Source organism: Lissotriton vulgaris, chromosome 7 (assembly GCF_964263255.1).
Source record: "Lissotriton vulgaris chromosome 7, aLisVul1.2, whole genome shotgun sequence".
NCBI classification, from domain to species: domain Eukaryota; kingdom Metazoa; phylum Chordata; class Amphibia; order Caudata; family Salamandridae; genus Lissotriton; species Lissotriton vulgaris.
Genome location: NC_141695.1, coordinates 425,691,791 through 425,713,648, shown reverse-complemented (window position 1 = coordinate 425,713,648; position 21,858 = coordinate 425,691,791). Strand labels below are relative to the sequence as shown.

At 45.3% G+C, this 21,858-nt stretch overlaps 1 protein-coding gene across 1 annotated transcript in view; it reads left to right on the top strand.

The window, feature by feature from the left end:
- RASIP1 (Ras interacting protein 1) overlaps positions 1-21,858 on the top strand; it is a 284,208-nt gene that overhangs the window by 139,980 nt on the left and 122,370 nt on the right. The window contains exon 5 of the mRNA XM_086930409.1: positions 1,308-1,949. Coding sequence (XP_086786535.1) covers positions 1,308-1,949 — 642 coding nt within the window. The remainder of the gene's footprint in view (positions 1-1,307; positions 1,950-21,858) is intronic.

Below are 21,858 nucleotides of genomic sequence, written 5' to 3'. Positions count from 1 at the left end.
TAACTGCTAGGTGTGTTTGGTATTTTAGAATAAATTACAGTCCCTATTCCAGAGCAAATTTACATTTCTGCCTGATTGGGTCTTTCAGGGGAACTCTGACAGAGGTCCAAAATCAGAAGACTTGAAATGGCCAACATAATCCTTGTAAACACCCCTCCCCCTCCCCCATCTGTTTTCAGTAAATGTAAATCTCTCTAAAAAGGATACTCAATTTGGGAGCTTAAATTCAAACTGAGTAATATAATAAACCTTGACAGCCGTCATTGTTCTAAAACTTCAAAGAAATCTTTCAAGCTTGAGCTAGCCTGAAGATTTTGTTTTCTGATTTTCTCTATGTGATAAAAATATATGAAATGAAAAAGGCTTATTGGAATACTGGGTTTTCAAACATTATTTATTTTATTTTTTCACCTATTGCAGTGGCTATGTTATCATGGCCAATACGCCCAGGAAATAGAAAACGGGCACGTGTGTGCCACCAGAAACGGGATGGAACCACCCCAAAGAGATAGGCAAGATGGAGAAAAGAGATAATCTTAACTTGTCACAAACAGACTTCATTTTAAAATAGCTGAGGGAGTTAGGCACATGATGCACAGAGCTATGTTGCAGAGTAACACATTTATATGTCACTTTTATCTTTTGGAAACTTTGAAAGTGACACCCCAGCATTCTTTTGTGTGCTGCTAACGCTGGGACGATGCGCTGTATTATTTGACCTACTGCTGCGAGCTGGGCTCAATTTGGCCAAAGAAAATTAGTGCAATTCGAGCCCACCGTTTCTTTGAAATTGCAGCTCAAGGAACGGAACTGAATGTTCTTGAGCTCCACGAATGCGTCCCACTGTCAGCACAGACCATCAGGGTTCATTAGGGAACATTCAGTGGGGCCAGCTGGGATGCCCGTTCCAGCTGAAAAATATCTGCCAGAACGGAAATCCAGCTGGTTCTCACTCTACCCCAGCACTGGTCACGCTACGATATGCACCACAACGGCCATATTGCATCAGCCAATACAAGGCCAAAGCAGAATTGTCTACAAGAAAAGTGAGAATTTTCCTTGTGGCGGGTGTTTCTGAATAGTAAGTAGGGTTTGGCAGTCCAAGTTACATCCCAGATGTGCCTGCATCTGGATGGCTAACACGTGTGGCGCGAATCATTTATGTTTCAGTCTTTTTTATAAGATAGTACAGTACAAGGGGACCATAATTCCAAATATTAGACAGACACACACTCCTGTATTCTTGATGAGTCTTTTGTAGACCTGGACTTTGAATTACTAACCTCTGCATCTTCTCTTTCCTATAGGACTTTGTAATCTATGTAATGACAAGAAAGAAGCATCTTTTCGGGCGGGCAGAAAGGACATCCAGGGAAAAAGGTGGTGCCTATGTGGATACGTTCCTTTCAGCCCCCGACATTCTGCCCCGACACTGCTGCGTCTGGCGCATGGAGCCGGCAGGGCAGCGGTTCATAACACGGGTGCGGCCCTATCGGGGTGCCCTTGTCACCCACAATGGCGGTGTCCTGCAGAGAGAGGCACAACTTTCCACAGGGGATCTGCTGGGGCTCGGAGAGCATTTCCTTTTCATGTACAAGGACCCCAGGGTGGCCCAGAGCCGGCCTGCATGGCTACCCAAGGCCTGGACTTCTCCTGGCCTCAGCGGGGCGTTTGCATGCCAGATGTGCGGACGGTCCTTGCAGGAGCGGCAGGAGGATTTTCAAGCCTACATGGAGAGCCGGGAACTGGTACTGCAGTTCCGGTCTCAGGAGGAAGATGCACTTTTGAAGGAAATTATTGACAAAACTGGAAGTGGCAACTCTGAATTCAAACTCGCCCCAGCCTACTTCTTCAGCATTTGCATTGAGCACTCAACTCGTGCTTTGGAGCCAGGACATTTCCCGAGACTGGCCATGAAGATTGCCAATTTCATAAAGGAGGTTGTTTGGGTAAGTGAGTGAATTGCATAGTTGTTACTGCAAACTGAATCAGTTGCTTGGATACAGTTAATTTGTAATATCATCATGGAACACCTTGTTTCCAGTCTGTATCTTTTCTTTTATAAACCATTGTAATTTGTTCATTAGCTGGAGAGGTTCAATTGAATGTCATCAAACTACAAGAAGCAGAGTGAGTTTGCTATATTAAAATCCATCAGTGGGATATGGACTTTAGCTGCATGTTCACCTTAAGGTTGGAAGAATTTAATTTGAAGATGTGTTGTTGGGTAAGGCTAGTAGATTAGGAGTATGCAATTGCTGCACAGACTTGTGAGAGTCTAACACTTGCCAATAGTAAATAACAAACCAAACAGAAGTGAAAAGGAGAGTTTCAGACTCCACATACATTCAGTCACTACTAGCCTCTAACATGGTTGCCAAGGAATATATGTCTTTATAAAGCATGTGTTACATCGCATTCCATTACAATGCGGTCATTACAACAACCGGGTTGTTACACCGCATACGATTACATCGCAAGTCGTTACCACGACTTGCTGTAGGAGGAGCGCTGGTTTTAGGAAAATTATCATTTCCTATTCCTACTCCAGTTTGTGCAACAGCAGCGAAGGTGTTGGACTGTAAATCCAACACCTTCTGCACCCTACAGCAAGTTGTTGTAATGACTTGCGATGTAATCGTATGCGATCCAACTACGCGGACGTTGTAACGACTGCGTTGTAATGGCATGCGATGTAACACATGCAAAGTAAACGATGTCTGCCAAGAGGCCGGTAAGGGTCGTGCCAGGTGTGCTATCAGTTTTGTGAAAAATATAATAGATGCTTGTGGAAATTGCTTAAAGTTAATACAACGTGGCCAGATAAAGAGAGAGAATTCTTGGTATATCTGGGGTAGCAGAAGAATTTAGGACCTTTACGGTAAGTGGTGACGGCAGAAAGAATTTGAATAACTTATTTTTGCTTTATTTCTGGGTTAATCAGGGACTGTGTGCTGAACCTGTTGCGTCATATATCTGTATACATTGTTATCACCAGCCTGAAAAATGAGTGTCACACATCTTTGCGATTCCTGAATTTGTCTCCTTCTTTTCTGCTGTAAGATTGTTGGGAGCCAGGGGTGATCGAAGGAGGCTGGTCATTTGGGAAATTGAGAGATTTTGTGAGAGACTTTTGCATCTGAAAACTATTTAGGTCTGCAGCACAGTCCTTTAAATGTCACAAGTGGCACCAGACATGCTGAGACGTTGGTTAGGCCATGCATTTCTTTCACCTAAAATTACAAGTGCAATACCATTACTTCAATGGCAGCTGTTTCTGGCTTAAATTTGGAGCAGATTGAAATGGGTTAACGAGGTTGCTATTTTCAATGTCTAATAGGAGTTAGGATGCAATAGCTCTTTCATTATTTATCCTAGGTTTGATAGCATGTAGGTCGTTTGGGTCTGAGTTTTGTTGCTTGAGGAGTCGAGTGATATGCCCTAAATTAAGAGCTACAGGAAAGACAATTTCGATTTAGCATTTAGTTTTTTGAACGTGGAACATTGAGGAGTGACTCTTCCCAGTATTTCTAATTATGGAGAGGTGTTTTGTTTCAGTCAGAGCAGATTTAATTTTATTGAAACAAATTTGCAACATTGTTGACGTCAGTTTGTGAATTTGTGTCAGAGTTTACACAGTGCATTACAGTGTTAAAGAGAGTTGTAGGTTTCTTTTATAGTGTCTTCTATTTAATTTTTGTAATAGTTCGTCTTGGTGCTCTCTGTGAAGGCTTTATGGATTTTTGTGTATTCCTTAAGGGCGAACAGTGATTTTGCAAATTTTGTTCTATTCCAGATCTTTTTTAGTTTCCATGTGATTTTTTTGTTTTTGTTGAGATCTTTCGAGTTCCAAGGAATGAGTGGTGTACCCTTGATGGATTTTTGCTTGTAGGGGTTCAGGTTTGTCAGTCTTTTCCTGATAGCCTCATTATAGAAGTTGGTACGGATATTTGTAGATGTCGTAAGGTTTCGAAAGTAGGCTAAAGCTCTTGGCTTTTCGGAAACAAGATTTATAGGGATTTTGTAGTGGTCTTCAAGTTTTTGTTGGTTTATCTTGGCACGATTTCAGGGTTCCTGCTTACTGAATGGAGAAAGGAATGACTAGTTATTTGGACCAGTCTATATCCAGAGAATTGTTTAGGTATATAATATTTGGTTAAGAAATAATAAGATCGAGAGTGTTTTTCTTTCTTATGAGGTGGGAAAGATATTGGATTTGAACTGCAATATTGTGAATAAATGCCGGACAGGTTTTTTGTAGGAGGATTTTCCAGTATGTTCCAAGGGATGCTGAAATCTCACAAAAATATGTTGTTGGACTGATGAGTCTACCTCTTTTCGAATTGTAAGGGAAAGGACACTGTGCTAAGGTAGGCAATAAGTGAGGTGGACACAACAGGACTTGTGTTTTAGTTTTAGAGAGCATTAGAGTTGCTGCACCAGGCAACATTTGGGGAGTCTTAAGTGGAGCATTTCCAGCATTTGTCTGTGAATAACTACTACATCGCTCAAATCTTTTCTTAGTCGGTCCTTTTGGAGAATGGGTGGTCTTATGGAAAAAATATGGTAAGGATAGCAGGACAAATGGAAAAGAACTGGGTCTTCATGATGGATACTGCATCAAGGTTGAGTGATGTTATGAGTTCTCCAATTTCACTTCTATCAGAGCTGACATAGCAATAACAAGTGTATATTTTAGGTTTATAGATATAGGAAGAGTATTTTTTTGTTGTGATTTGTCAAGCGCTTGTTTACACCTCATCGTTGTGTCCCCCGCACTGTATGTTGTTTCTATTGATTATAAATACAAACAAAACATAGCATACTTGTAACCAACCCTTCCCTGAGAGGAATCAAAAAACAGAGAGAGAAATAAAGACAGAAGATGCGGACAGTTGGTCAATGGTGTGGCAAAATTAGAAAAGTACAAACTCTAACATACTGGAGTGGAGAAACCACCAGTGCAAGCACACTTTTTCAGTGCACCCACCTAAAAACAAATCCAGAGGCTGACGGGAAACGGTGGACTCCTACCTGAGGGACTTCCTTTCTTTTTCATTCCTTAGAACTTGGTTGGAGATCTACCAGAATTACATATATACCACAAGGAAAACTCTGAAAAGTATCTGATTCACACCCACCCTAGAAGCAATACCATTACCCTTAAAACCAAGAACAATGTTATTCACACTGCCAACAGTGTAATCAGCACCTTAGTACTTGAGCATTCCAGATTGCTGTAATTGTTTCCAAATTGGGCTGCAAAACCACTCTATTCACCTGGAAAATGTTCCCAATTTCGCTGCCTAAAACTCAGTCCGCCCATAATCTCCCCCGACTCGTCTTCAGATACCAAGAAGGTTAGGCTTTCAATACACAAGCGGGCCCTTTTCAAGTTCATTGATCAACCTTTCACCCTCTCCACACCATAGCACCTTCTCGACTCTCAAAACCAAGTCTACATAAATTTCATGTATACTGCTTTTAAATACCGATCCTTTACTGTCCATGACCCCACCTCCACCAAGGAGCACATACCTTATGTTCACTTTCAATATACTCTTCCAAACCTCCTTTTAGTATGTGAACATCACAAGGTCTACACTGCCAAACACGCTCATCGGTGTCAAGATCAAATATGCAGCCGTCAACATTATGCCGGGACCTTTTAGAATGTAAATGAATGGACAAAGAGGTAGGGATAACAACGAAGAGGGAAAGAGAAAAAGGGCACTTGTGCTGAGGTCTTTTAATGGCAGGCTGTACAGTGTTTAATACTTTCATTGCTGCATTTAGTCCCTGTGCTTAGCTGCGCAGAGGTCACCTGAAAATAGGTGACACTTTCATTCAGCTATGACTTTTTTCAAATCACTTATTATATTCGGGGGCTTGGATATTTTACCATTGTAAGTATATTCTTAAAATTCGCAGCATGCAAAGTGCTGTTGACTGAAAAACTAAGACTGTCTTTAAGCTTTACACATGGCATGGGACTGTTTCACAGCAATACATTTGGTACTCTGCTTCCATCAGTACTGCTTCACATTCCTGTTCTGGTGAAGCCACGCTGCAATGGGTCAGCGCACTGATGTTTTTACAACATTGTAACTTACCATAGCAGAAAATACTACTATATCGAGTTAGGTAGGTACAACAGCATTTAATTTAATTCACATCAAAACTTGGAAAGGCCAGATTGAACAACCAACTTTGAGCTGTTCTTCGTACACTCCAACACTCATACCCCTGACCAACCGCAAACTACAACTTTGGATGTACCTTTTTGTGGTAGCCATTATATTACATGGACTCACGTTTGTGCGACTAAACTGACAGCACTTGCACATACACACAAATTGAATTTTGCATATTTATTAAATTGTGATAGCTTATTGTTGTTCGGCTCCCAGGTGTCTATTCTACGTTTCTTGTTCCAGTTTTATATAATTGTAATTGTCTTTTCCGATCCTCACAATTTTGTTGTGATGCCAAGCCAGACTACGAAACACTTAACAGTAGCAAAGTGCATTGGAGCAAAGCACCAACACTGTTGTTACCTGATAGGGGTGGTGAATTTGAGTGTGCAACATTTAAAATGAAAGCTGCTCTGACGTAGTTGTTGCACTAAACTTAATTTCAATTTCACATAATTTTCTTTAGTTAGAATGAATTAAGGAGAATGTCGAATATTTAATTTACATGTAAGTTAGTAACATTTAATAAATCTCACATTAATAGTTAGGATGGGGTATATTTAACTTTGTTTTATTTAAATTTAATTAATTAAGGGTTAGAGATAAGGTTACAAATGGAAAGGGGCGACCATTCGGTCCCCCCGAACGTATGGTGGAGTACCTCGATCCCCCTGGGAGGTCATCTTGGGCGGGAGGCGAGTCTCGGCTGGTATGCCCGAAGCGGCGTAGCCGGGGCGCGCCTTTTTCCCGCCCTGGAGTGGGTTGTCCTAGACACTGACGCGGCCGGCCACGCCCAGGGAGGCAGGCGGAGGCGGGTTTACGCCCGCCCGAAGACGGATAAAAGGAGCAACAAGCCAAGAAAGCATCCTCTTGTTCCTGTGCTCTGAAGCTGCACCTCCCCGCTGCACGAGAGCTCGAGACGGAACGAAGAGCCAATTTTGAGCGTTGTAATTTTTGTCTTTGTTTTACAGATATCTTCGTTCGAGAATGCCGGGCAAGAAGGTCGGAAAGCGGGTCGGGACCGATCAGATGCTCCGCATGCTCATAAAGGAAGTAGCCGATTTGAAGAAGCAGATGGCGGTAAAGAATGGGGAGGGAGGACCAAAGCGAATCGTCGGACCAGCATTGCCGGGAGTAGTCCCTAGCGGGAGAGGCAAGAGGTCCAGGAGGGGGGCACCTGGGGGGGAGGCCCCGGTTCCCGATACACCGATAGAGGAGCCTACCCCGGTTCCGAAGGAAGGACGTCCAATCCCCGTGGTAGTCACCCCCGTGAACGGAGAGGATATGCCTCCCGAGTTGGCGGCACAACTGGCAGCGTGGTTGGGAAAAGATGGTGAGGGCACCACGGCTGACGACGCCAGGGCAGTAATGAGACAACTGCGGGAATCTAGAGAGGCTGCGAAGGCACCATCTTCTGTTCCCCCACAGGTTCCGATGGCTGAGATTGCAGCAGGCGCGGGTTCGGCAGCAAGTACAGCACCTAGTTCAGGTAAGCGGCTACTGCCGATTGCGGGGGAGGGGTCTGTACCCTCACGAAGGGAGAAAGTGGCCCAGCATGTTCCACTTGAAATTAAGGAAAAGATTTGGGCCGATAAGTATGTGAACATGTTTTCTTTGCTTACTGACCATTACGAGATGGAGCATGTGAAGGGCCAAAAAGAGCTTATGCATCCGAGTGTTTGGCGCGCAAAAATGGCCGCCTTTAAGGTCGACGAAAACATAGGTACTTGGGGCAGAGCGTTTGGCATTTTTACCTCCATTATGGGTGAGCGAAGGCCTGAATTGTTGACGGAGTTGCCTATTTACCAGACACGTATCATGGAGTATTCTCTGGCATACGAGGGCAATCAGTGGTTTTGTTATGACAATCTTTTTAGGAAGGCTAAGGAGCACGACCCAGCTCTAACATGGGATTGTTATGACTCCATTTCTTGGCAAAAAATGGAGAATTCAGGCATGTTAAAAGTACCATTGTCGGGGAGTAACGGGGGTGAGTCTTCCCGCCAATCCTCTGGGACACCCTTTCGGACGGGTGCAGGTAACGAGCACCACTCGAAATCGAGTGGCAACGCAGGTAAAAGGGGGATTTGTTGGAATTTTAACAGGGGAAAATGTACGAGGCCCCAAGGGTCATGCAAGTTTAGACATGAATGTGGGGGGTGTGGACAGTCCTCCCATCCTGAGACCATGTGCAGAGCCAAAACGGGTGATAACGGTGGTAGGGGAAGCGCCAAACAGGTCTGAAATAGGCTGAGGGGCACCTTTACCTACCCCGATTGATACCATGGCAATGATTCCTTGGCTCAACGAATACCCGGACCATGTCTCCGCTGGGGTGTTGCGAGACGGTTTTTCATATGGTTTCCGCATACCAGTGGGGGATTTTCGGGGTGAAGCAAGTTGTAAGAACCAACTGTCGGTCCTGCAGCATACGGCAGTGGTACGGGTAAAGATTGGGAAAGAGGTGATTCGAGGGCGGGTTGCCGGTCCATTCGATTTTCCACCAGTTGCTAACTTTGTTTGTTCCCCATTACGGGTGGTCCCTAAGAAGGACCCGGGTGAGTTTAGGCTAATACATAACTTGTCAGCCCCACGAGGTCTTTCCGTGAATGATGCGATAGACCCGGGAGTGTGTTTGGTGCGGTACGCATCTTTCGATGAGGCCGTCGCCATGTTGAATCGCCTGGGGCCCGGGGCGCTGATGGCAAAATCAGACATCGAGTCAGCGTTCCGGTTGCTCCCGGTACTCCCAGACGATCAGCGTCTTCTTGGTTTCATGTTTCAGGGTCGCTATTATATGGATAGATGTATGCCAATGGGATGCTCTATATCTTGTGCTTACTTTGAAAAGTTCAGTTGTTTTCTACAATGGGTATTTACAAGAAAGACGGGTTTTCAGCATGTTATGCATTATCTCGATGACTTTCTGTTCCTGGGGGCAGCCGGGGACCCAGAATGTGGACAGGCTTTAAACGAATTTTGTGCCTTAATGAATCAGTTTGGTGTGCCATTGGCACCAGGTAAGACTGTTGGTCCCTCGACTTCACTCGAGTTTCTGGGGATCGAGCTCGACTCGGAGGAAGGTTGTTTTCGGTTACCCAAAGAAAAAGTGTTAAAATTCAGGGCATCCCTTGAAACATGTATTCGAGTGTCTAAGGTAAACCTGCATCAATTGCAACAAACAGTGGGCCAGTTGAATTTTGCCCTCAGAGTAATGCCAATGGCCCGCCCCTTTTCCCGCTCGATTGCACAAGCCATGGTCGGCCTGAAGGAGGGACACCACCGCACGAGGCTCTCGGCAGAGATTCGCCAGGACATGCGCATTTGGCTGGCATTCTTGGCGGATTTCAATGGTCGAATTGTCTGGAACAAACCGGTGGTGTCCTCCGAGGAGCTGGGGCTGTGGACAGACTCGGCGGGGAGTATAGGTTTTGGCGCCATATTCGGTACGCAATGGTCGGCTCAAAAATGGCCGTCATGGTGGCACGAGTGCGGGCTGACGAGTAACATTGCTTTTCTCGAACTCTTCCCTATTTTCGTGGCCCTGAAAACATGGCCCGAGGGGTTCCGGGATCACTCTGTGGTGTTCTGGTCTGATAACATGACCGTGGTTGAGTGTATCAATAGTCAGGCAGCACGTTGCAAATGGATTCTGAGACTGCTCAAGGAAATTGTGTTATTGTGTATGCAGTTGAATGTGCTCTTTAGGGCGCGACATGTCCCGGGGGTGTTGAATCAAGCGGCTGATGCACTTTCTCGTTTCCGTATGCAGGCCTTCTGGGGTTTTCTGCCCACAGCGGACCGGGTGGCGGCACCCTTTCCCGAAGCTCTCTGGTCTCTCGGTGCCCCGAACTACAAAACCTCGTGGGAGAGAGTTTAGCACCCAGGACAAGGAAGGCATATGAAGGGGCGTTTCGTTCCTATTGGTCCTTTTTGGGTTCTGCTAGGGGGGAGCTTTGGGGCCAGGAAGAGCTTGTCGTAAAATTTTTGCTGTCTCTACATCGGGCAGGCAAATCAGTAGCTACGGCCCAGAGGCATCGGGCCGCCATTTCCTTTATGGCAAGGGCTCATGGGATCCGGGACCCAACAGCGTCTTTCGTGGTGCAGAAAGCGCTACGTGGGTGGCAACGCCTGGAGGGTCGCAGAGTAGATCGGAGACACCCGATAGGCCTGGATAGGTTGGCCCTGTTATTTTCTGTACTCCCTGCGACATGTTCATCCCGGTATGAAACAGTGTTATTCCGAGCCGCTTTTGCGCTAGCATTCCATGGGGCTATGCAGGTAAGCGAACTGGTGGCGAAGAACAAGCAGGATACGGTGGGGGGACTGTGCCGAGAGCACATTCAGGTTAAGGGGGAGACGATGACTGTCTCGTTTGTCAGGTCCAAGACTGATCAGGGTGCGATTGGGGACTGCATGATCATACATAGGATTCCCGGGTCTCCCATGTGCCCTGTTGTTTGCGTAGAGGAATATTTGGCGCAGAGGGTGGCATCATGGGGGGGAACCTTGTTGAGACACGCTGACGCCACCCCACTGACGAGGTTTCAGTTCCAGCGGGTGCTTGTGATGTCAATTTCGGCCGCGGGCTTGAACCCCGGCGAGTTCGGGACCCATTCCTTTCGGATAGGGGCTGCTACTGAGGCTACAGCCAGGGGTCTGAGTGTGGAAAAAGTGAAACGTCTGGGGCGTTGGTCCTCGAATTGTTACAAAAAGTATGTGCGGTTGCACATGTTGTGAAGCTGTAATGATGTACTCACGCTTCTTGTTTTTGTTTGGTTTACAGTTTTGCAAGCTCACGAGGCGGGGCGGACTGTGTAGTCGACCCGACACCTGGGAACCAGCGGTCAGACATCACCGGCTGCGGAAAAAGTGGTGTGGGTCGTGGGCCACTCATACGTGAGGCGTGCCGCGGACGTATTCAAAGCAGGTGACATGATTCACATGGCTGGGGAATACGGGTACAGGGTGACCTTCTACGGAAGGGGCGGGCTCTGTATTGACTAGTTTCAATCCTTTTTCGAGGGTTTGTTAGGGCGGACGAGGTCACCGCCGTCTATAATCATAGTCCATCTTGGGGGCAACGATTTGGTGGCCACTGGTAGACGACTTCTTCTTGAGGCAATGCTCTCCACTGTAAGTTGGTTGGCGAGAAGAGTTCCAGGGTGCACAATTGCATGGTCCCATATGATTCCACGGAAAGTGTGGCGGGGGGCGAATTCGGTTTCTGCTCTGAATCACTCAGTGAAGAAAGTAAATAACAAATTGGGTAGATTGTTTCGTTCAAGTACACTGCATTCTATTCCACATGGTTGTATTAAGGGGGACAGTATGTACCTGGGTGATGGGGTCCATTTGTCCCGGGTGGGGAATGAGTTACTCATAGGAGACCTCATAGCTTGGCTACAGAGTTTAAAACATGACCTTTAGGCAGGAGTTGTTGTGGGGGGTCCGGATAGCCGGTAAACTATCCGGCCTGTGGCGGTAAGGTCATGATCGGTGAGCAGTAATTGGAAGATCCCTATGGGGGGCGTCACCCATTACGGATGGGAGCGCTCGGGGGAGGTGGCCATTGGCCCCTCAACGGGGAGGCGGTCCCTTCTAAGGATGGGCCGCCGGAAGGAAAGGAAAGGCGGTCAAGGCCCCTTCCTGGATAGGAGGGGCTACGGGCCCCTCCTGGGGAATTTCCCGGGGCCAGGACACCTGCGACGGCAGATGTGGTAAGTTGTGTGGGGTGGGGAGGGGGTTCACGCTACCTTCTAGACACCTCACACGAGTCCTCGGACGACCTTTAAATGGCGTCGAGTTCATTGGGGCCCCCGTCAAGTCAAGGGAAATTGGTAGATGCACTTGAGGTACGCCTCTGTGCGGTCGCCCCTCACAAGTGGGGGAGGTATTTCTGGTTTAGGGATCTGACACCGGTTGCGACCTTGCCGTTGGCCCTTAAAAGTTAGGATGTACAATTTCAAGTTAAATGTTTTGTAGGATGTTAGTTCGGCTAGGAGAACCTTTGTATTAGAAATACGTTAAGGTTAGCCAAACATCGTGATGTGGAAATGAAATTGTACATAATATGAAACTGTTATTTTAATGTTTTTGATTTTGTTTCATATTTTAATAAATACGGCCGGGAGGGTCACTCCCTCCCGCCTTCCAAAAGTTCAGAACCGTTTCCGGTTTCCCATCCTTGGGGATTGTGTCGAGAGGGGGTGGCGGGTATCTCAGCCATATGGAAAGGGGCGACCATTCGGTCCCCCCGAACGTATGGTGGAGTACCTCGATCCCCCCGGGAGGCCATCTTGGGCGGGAGGCGAGTCTCGGCTGGTATGCCCGAAGCGGCGTAGCCGGGGCGCGCCTTTTTCCCGCCCTGGAGTGGGTTGTCCTAGACACCGACGCGGCCGGCCACACCCAGGGAGGCAGGCGGAGGCGGGTTTACGCCCGCCCGAAGACGGATAAAAGGAGCAACAAGCCAAGAAAGCATCCTCTTGTTCCTGTGCTCTGAAGCTGCACCTCCCCGCTGCACGAGAGCTCGAGACGGAACGAAGAGCCAATTTTGACCCACCCACCAGCCCCTGAGGACAGCAGTTGTTTTAAATAAAGTTTTGATGTGGTAACTCTATTTCTTACAGGTTGTGATGATTGTCGTGTTATTTTGAGTATGCAATAAAGAATGGTCATTTACAGTATGTTTTTTCCAATAAAGTGATTTTGCACTAGTGTTGATCGGTAATCATACGTGATATAGTTTTGGTTGTTTTGTAATTAGTAGTTTTAGTTAAATTGTCGTATTTATTTTGGTCGGGCGGTAAGGTCATGATCGGTGAGCAGTAATTGGAAGATCCCTATGGGGGGGCGTCACCCATTACGGATGGGAGCGCTCGGGGGAGGTGGCCATTGGCCCCTCAACGGGGAGGCGGTCCCTTCTAAGGATGGGCCGCCGGAAGGAAAGGAAAGGCGGTCAAGGCCCCTTCCTGGATAGGAGGGGCTACGGGCCCCTCCTGGGGAATTTCCCGGGGCCAGGACACCTGCGACGGCAGATGTGGTAAGTTGTGTGGGGTGGGGAGGGGGTTTACGCTACCTTCTAGACACCTCACACGAGTCCTCGGACGACCTTTAAATGGCGTCGAGTTCATTGGGGCCCCCGTCAAGTCAAGGGAAATTGGTAGATGCACTTGAGGTACGCCTCTGTGCGGTCGCCCCTCACAAGTGGGGGAGGTATTTCTGGTTTAGGGATCTGACACCGGTTGCGACCTTGCCGTTGGCCCTTAAAAGTTAGGATGTACAATTTCAAGTTAAATGTTTTGTAGGATGTTAGTTCGGCTAGGAGAACCTTTGTATTAGAAATATGTTAAGGTTAGCCAAACATCGTGATGTGGAAATGAAATTGTACATAATATGAAACTGTTATTTTAATGTTTTTGATTTTGTTTCATATTTTAATAAATACGGCCGGGAGGGTCACTCCCTCCCGCCTTCCAAAAGTTCAGAACTGTTTCCGGTTTCCCATCCTTGGGGATTGTGTCGAGAGGGGGTGGCGGGTATCTCAGCCATATATAAATACATGTTTTTCTTTAAACTAAGCGTTACGATAATGGTCAGAATTAGGGTTAGATTAGTTAGTTAGTTTAGTTTAATGTGTATGTTATTAAGGATTTATCGTGAGCTCACTTTTTATTTGCTAAAAAATAATTTTTAAAATGATTATGGATAGAGCCTGAGAATACGTTACGGTTGTCTTTTATGGCTACAATTACAATTTCGGTTAGAATAAGCATATTTAAATATATTATAAAATATATATTATTTCTAATAAATGTTCTTATATTTAGAAACGGTCGATGTAGAGTCAGGGTTGTGGGTTAAAATAGTTGTAAAAATACCTTTAAAACTTTCCATGAGAATGTTTTCACTATCATAATATCTTTTTTTTTTCATTGTCATCAGTTTATTACTGCAGGGGATGGTCATTATAAAACACAATCAGATCTTCAATAGAGGTAGTTTATTTCCTCACATTCTAGTGGCAACTAAAGGTTGTGTGGGAGCTTGTTCAGGAGACACTGGGCAGTCATGGGTTACTGGGCTTAGAATGTATAAACCAGAACTGCTTCCTATTGGTGTCTAGTGGGTTAAACGCTAGTATTGGACCCCCAATGATCACCAAGTACACCCCTTTAGCACCTGACTCTTAGAGTAGCAGCTGAGCAGTCCAAAGCTTACTCAGGGAGGTGGTGTGGGGTTAGAATTCCTGGACTCAACAAGCCACAAATACAGGTCAGTAACTGAATGGCTAATGCAAGCCACTCTGCTTTCATGACCGCCATTGAAATATCTGTCTGCTTCCAGACTGAGGTGAACATGCTGATGCCACCAATAGTGGGTTTGAGCTCCCTCGACACATGCATGACAGGGGTAATACAATCTGATTAAGAATAAATGAACATCAAGAAAAGAATGCTTGGTACAAATGGGTTTACACGTTTAAGGGTTATGCCCAGAGTGTGTTCTAGATACTGACATGCACTATGTTTGTCAAGAAGGTAACAAAACAATTAGGAACACGTTTAAGGACGCGAAAAGTCTCTTGCCCATTGTCTTGAGCATCTGATAAGATTAATAACTTTACTGATCACTGTGAAGTCACATGGTCTCTAATACCTGCCTTCTGTGTACCACATCCATAGCCAAGGGATATCAAAACGTAGTAAAAAGACCAGGACTCATGATGAGATTGGGACCAGGATGGGACTATTCTCTGCAAAGGACCTTAAGTTCCAGAACCCATTCCAGACAGCACACATTTCTTTATATGGTTTTGGAAGAAGTTATATGATTTTGTTCTCCAAGTGGTGGAGAGTTGCAATATGTGTTCAAGCAAAAGGTGCAGTCGTTTTTGTAATGGGTGGGGCATAATACCAGTCCTGAAGCAAGGGCGCCACATCTGTGAGTGGAGATTGATAGGGGTTCAATCCTCAAGAACAATTTGAAAAACAAATAGAGTAAAATAAGTACATTTTATAGTTAATTTTTCACATACATTTGTTAAAAAGACTTAAACTCTGAAATGACCCCCTTGACATATTCCTAGGCCATGAACAGCCACAAAGCTAGTGAGTGGCCAGGAAGGCGACAAAAGGGTGGTTTTACCTAAAAGGCCCTTTTCTCTCTGAACAACAAATACTGAAGCCCCCCCCCCCTCACAGCTACCATTCACCAAGTAGCAGTGCTACAGGAAGACTAATCAGCAACTCCTTCCAGCAAAACAACCTAATCAAATTTCTATAGAAGCTTTGTCTTCCCTCCACTGTCTAGGTCTTCTCCTTCCTACATCTCTTGTGATAAACTTTACCAGTCTAAGAAAACATCACTCCCTTCTTCTGCACCAGAACAGGCCTGGGCTTCCAAAATGGAACTTGCAATCTTCCATCACTCTGCTTTGGTTATACGTACAATACATATACTACAATGGCCACATACAAAAACACGCACAACATGCAGTTGGATGAGATTAGGTGACAGGGTATACATTTGAGTGTGCATTAGTGAGACACCCTCTGCCAGTGGCAAATAATAAACTTAGTGAGTGAAGAAACCTTAAATTACAGAATGGTGATGGTTGATCTTTAAATGAGACCTTCATGTTTTTCGACGCCAACTTCCCTTGAGCAGCATACAGACGCTTTACCAAAGTTGGGATACTTCAACAATATTTAAGAGCACTGCACTACGCTTGGCACACAGCTGGCTTAGGCTCTTAATGTTTAAATGATGTATACACTTTAGAAAAAATTTTTAACCTCATAGATGCTAGTAAACATCCCTCCCCAGTGCTGCGCTGTCCATTGGAACTAGTGCTGAATGGACGTCCAATGGTCGTGCGCAGCACTGGGGAGGTAGTGCTGCCGTCGGCCAATGCACCGACGCAGCACTTAAGGGGTTAAGCCGTCTTCTCCAGATATGGAGCAATATCTATAATGTTGTTTCTTTTTGCAGTTTACATCCTCTGATTGCTTGCTATCTCAGAAACCTTCTCAAACTATACTCCTAAAACCCTGCATGAAAACTTGATCTTGCCCTACTTCCACTTGATACCCCTCCTTTCTTTTTCCAGAGTGATCCTCTTCTTAACTTCCATCCTCAGCATGCCTTCTATTTGTGAGTATAGCCTTATCTCAGGCTCATGCCTATCTGCCATAATCCTTAAAGTAATAATGTACTTCTGCACTAGGCTGATACCTCATTTCATAGAACACAACCTCTCCTCTTTAAAACCCTGTAAGACAACAATCACTAATCTCCACCAGCCTATCTATCTCACCAATTCCACCAATGCTTTTGGTCCAAGAATTGCATGACTTGCATGACTCTATATAAACTGGTTTGAGGAGAACATTTGGACAGACAATCCATAGAATAAACATGTACGGCTGTGGCGGCGATACACCAAAGACATTCTTGTCATTTGGCACAAAGATGAGACAACTACTGAGAATTTTAATGGATGGCTGAATGGAAGAAACCCAGCTGAAGTTTACCATGACAACCAATAGAACCCAGGTGTCCTTACTTGACATTACCATCATTGACAAAAAAGGTAAACTGAAGAGCTCTCTTTACACAAAACCCACTGATCGCAACAGCTTATTACACTTCAATAGTGCCCACCCCGTGCCTTGAGGGAGAATCTTCTTGTAGGCCATTTTTTACGCATCAGGAGGAACTGCTTCGACCTCCCGGATAACAAACTAGAAGCTAAAAGACTGACCACAAGACTGAAACAGAGAGCATATTCAGACAAGATTATCCAAAAAGCCCAAAAGAGGGCATGTAATATTCCCAGAGAAGCCCTGGTGGAAACCAATGCTAGATCAAACAACAACTCCCTGATTTTCGTAAGCACTTACCCCTCAGTGCCTAACACCATTAAGAAAATAGTAAACAAACACTGTCTGATTCTTACATCCAACAAGCTGCATTTCAACAGACCACTGATCCCATTCAGGAGGAACAGGAGCATAAGAGACAGACTGGTCCATAGCAACAAGTGGCAGAAAAATACAGAATGGCTAACCACCTTATGGGATCTCCCGCCAGTCACAGGACATTATCCCTGTGGAGACTGTTCGGTGTGCTCCTTCACATCATAATCTAAAACTATCAATCTGGGCTCCATGGGAATAAAGAACCCACACAAATTGCAACACTACCAACGTCATCTTTGTGATCACCTGCCCATGTGGCCTCAGCTACTTAGGAATGACGACAAGGAAGATCAAGATACGCATCAGTGAGCATAGAAGCACTATCAGGTGAAGAAGAGCAGCAGCCAGGCTGACAACACACTATCTTCAAAAAGTGCACAAAGACATTGACTTACACTGGACAGTAATTGAAATGGTTACTGCCACACCAGGGTCCACTGAAAACGGTTGGTTAAAGAAAGAATAAAGGTTGGTCTACAAGCTTAATTCACACAGACAGCAGCTCAATGATGAATCTGATGGAGCCAGCTCAATACTCATTAGTTAATTCCATGCCGTAGGCAATGATCAGCACATGAACAGCCGTTTCTGTTTTAGACAATAAATTCACAATGTTGGCGGTTCCAACCTTCCCTTAATCATCCTTCTGCTGGTACATATAGAATACTTTGAATCCTATATATGATACATCTAGGGCCCTTTTCTATTGAGGTGCCTCTTTCCCTCATAACTGTACCTCTTTGACCGTACCCTTTATAGGCACACTGGAGTTAGGTCTACACGTAAATCCAATATGAGTAATTTTTCATTGGAGTTTTAATTAGTGCATTTAGGGGGATGCTCTATGCCATCCCTGTCATAATATTCACAGATTCCATGGACAAGGGAATATGACTAAGAATGCTTTCTTTAAAAGAAAAAATGGTTCTGTCTGGGTTTTCAATTACTTAGGGCAAGTAGGAACAGCTTACTTATAACACATATCAATGATTTGCAAAGGAAAAATCTAAATATAACACACACCAAAATTAGAATTCAATAATGTATTTGGAGAAAATCAAATGATCATGGCTGTCGCAATTTACAATTTCAATTACAATATGAAATACGTGACTGTGGTGAAAAAGTGGCATGTGGTGATTGGTGATAAAGAGAGTACACTATATACAGAAACAATTGAGCGTGCAATGAAAAAGGGGGAGGAAGATTTGATATAAATGTACGTCCTGATTATTTTAGCACATATGCTACAGGATCCAATAACAAATGGGACTGTGATCATGAGCGTTGTGTAGACATATACAATACACCGACGCTTTGACCCTGTGAGTTGCGCAAAAGTGAAATGCGTCAAGGTGGGTCTTCCTCAGGGCAGGAGGGGGGGATTGGCTGCCCAAAAGCAGATTTCTTTGGTATCTCTGTGAATAATAAATTGCCTCTTAGTCAAATATGGGAATAAATCACAAGTGCCTCCACCAGCCGGTTGGAGCCTCAAAGTATTTCAGTGAAAGGCTTCCGCCCGTCAGTTGGAGTGTTAATTTAATTGCCAGTTTAGTCATTTTTGTGATCTGGTAAAGAGACCTCCGTCTGTCAATGGCTTAGTTCGGAACAGAATCCTTTCTGTCAAGACTACATTTCCCAGCATCCTAGTACTACAAGTCGATGGATGGGATGTTTCCCTTATGTAAACACCAGGGGCAGCTGTATATACCCTCTGCGCTCTTTTGAACTACAATACCTAGCAATCTAAGACAGACGCATGTCTTCATATGCGCCGACTCAGGCTGCAGTAACACAGGCATCATAGTTTCTTCACAGCATCCATAACATCGGCTTAGACATTTCCTCATTCCTACACAACAGTTGAGGGTGATTCCGATAAACAACACGTACGCACCCCTCTGGTGTATGATCAGGTGTTTCTAACCAGCTCTTTTCCTGCTGGACTCCGGGGACTACAAGTACGCACTGACATTTTGGCTCCGATGCCACAAGAATGACGAGCCGGGATGAATTGGTTAATACAAGGGTTGGGACCCATGATGTAGTGAGTACACGGTGATGCCAAAAACAAGAATTATCGACTTCGCAGTTTTGCGATATAGCTCCACATGACAATGGTCCTCCTGGACATGCAAAAAAACTTGACCTCATCTTGTGCAACTTTGTTTTTCTCTTTAAACCTCAACAGGGTTTGACAATTGGGCCACCCACTCAAGCCCCATGGAGGTAATTCACTCCACAATCTTGGGTGAGTTGATACTTTATAAATATGTTGGCATTTGGGTATGTTGATGTGTGCGGTAGTATCTCTTATTTCTTGCTTACCTACAATGAAGTATATAACCGGGTTCTAATAGGTACTGTGATATGAACATTTCTTCTGGGACTGTAGTTATTTGAGCAGTATGTTTGGATGCCACTTCAAATTTTTTCAGAATTGGGACAGAGGTGCACAGTGGCATTTCTCACAGGTTCGTTTGGACAAGCCATCTTATTGCATGAGTATGGTCTATCATTTAGAAATCAGCAAGTGAGACACATTTTTTTAAATATATTTTATTTTCCATTTTCATTCATACAACACAAAAAGAAACCATATATATAAAAAATATTTCACAAGACATGAGAAGTGAAATTATACAATGCTGCAACACAAAATCCAATCTGATGAAATAATAACAAACAATGAGAATAAAATCCAAGATTGAAGCGGTCTCAAATAGCTTGACCTATAAAAATTAAAAGGAAAAAATAATACAGACATTTTAATATCGAGGACACATCATCCCAAGTCCAGGCCTCAAACCTATCCCAGGTGCTTCGACTCCATCGGAGATCATTCTGACTAACCTGCCCCCCGTGGTGGCAGGTGGAGGAGGAGATGCTCGAGCTCGAGACGCCATATAAGTGGTGTACAGACTCTAAAAGTTTTTAGGGCGATTCCTGGGAGGCAATTCACTGTACACTTCTGTTTGAGTGTTACAATACAACATGTCTCTGGACAACTGCGACAAGGTGGAAGGGGGACCGCGTGACCAATGTATTGCAAGGACGCGCTTAGCAATTAATAAGGCCATATCGACTAGACGACTGATAGGCTTCTGAAGTTTCTTGGAATAGCCGAGCAGGGCTAAAAACAGGTCAGGACTGAGCGTTTCTTGTGTGGCTACACTTATTTCTGCGAAGTCCTGCAGCCAGAAGGTCGCGATAGTGGGGCACAACCAGGAGAGATGTTTAAAGTCAGCCTCACTCATCCAATAGTATCCAGTCCCAGGGAATGTAGTGCGGTTATCATTTCTGGTGCGGTGAGAGTCAGGAGCCATTCACACCAAGCAATAGGGGTGGCCGGAGAGTATACTATTGAAAGCGCTTGTCGATTAAAAAGATTATGCCAAGCATGTGCAGTGGCGTTTATCTAGTCTAAGACCCCTGTAGTGCAACGCGATGCGTGAAACAGTGCAGTTGCCAAGTGGGCAGGGGCTTGAGACAGTCGCTCTATGAGCAGATGCCGAGGGGGCGACTGTTGATGTAGCCAGTAATATGCGTGTGAGGCCTGGGCTGCCCGATAGTATAAATCAAGGTCGGGGCACCAAGCCCTCCCATAGAGTATGGTAAAGTGAGGACTGTCCAACTTGCCCGCGGCTGTTTGTCAGCCCAAGCCAGTCTAATCAGCAGTGTTCGCAGAGTCTTAAAGAACTGTGCAGTGAGACACATTTTTAACAGCATGCAATGAGCACGTAAATATGAGTGATTTACGAGTTGGACTAAAAATAACCTGTGTCGACAGTCACTCTTTCACCTATCCATGCTTTCTTCCCAGGTACTCCCCAATTTAGCAAGCATTACCCATGCATGCTTTCAATGGATTTATATGCCTTGCATCAAGTCAAGTCCAGTCAAGTCAATAAATTTATATAGCGCGCTACACACCCAGAGGGTCTCGAATATCCAAGTTTTAAGTTGCTTTCTGAATGCTAGGTGGTTTTGAGTGAGGCGAAGGTGCATGGGAAGTGAGTTCCAGGTTTTGGCCGCAAGGTAGGAGAATGATCTTCCTCCCATTGTGGTTTTGTTGACGCGGGGAATAGCAGCGAGGGCTTGGTTGGAGGAGCGCAGTTGGCGGGAGGGGGTGTAGAAGGAAAGACGTGTATTGAGGCATTCGGGTCCAAGTTCATAAAGGGCTTTGTGTGCGTGGGTGAGTAGGCGGAAAGTAATCCTCTTATTGACGGGAAGCCAGTGGAGGTTTTTCAGGTGACCAGAGATGTGGTCTTTACGCGGGATGTCTAATATGAGTCTGGCTGATGCGTTCTGGATGCGTTGGAGTTTTTTCTGAAGTTTTGCGGTGGTACCGGCGTAAAGGGTGTTTCCGTAGTCCAGGCGGCTTGTAACCAGTGCGTGGTTGACCGTTTTTCTAGTTTCGGTGGGGATCCAGCGAAATGTTTTTTTGAGCATGCGAAGGATGTTGAAGCAAGATGAAGAGACGGCGTTGACTTGTCTGGTCATCGAGAGTGAGGAGTCCAGGATGACGCCCAGGTTCCGTGCGTGATCCGTCGGGATGGGTGCTTTTCCGAGTGCTTCTGGCCACCAAGAGTCGTCCCAGGCGGAGGGGGAGGTACCTAAGATAAGGACTTCTATTTTGTCTGAATTCAGTTTCAGACGGCTATGCTTCATCCATTCGGCTA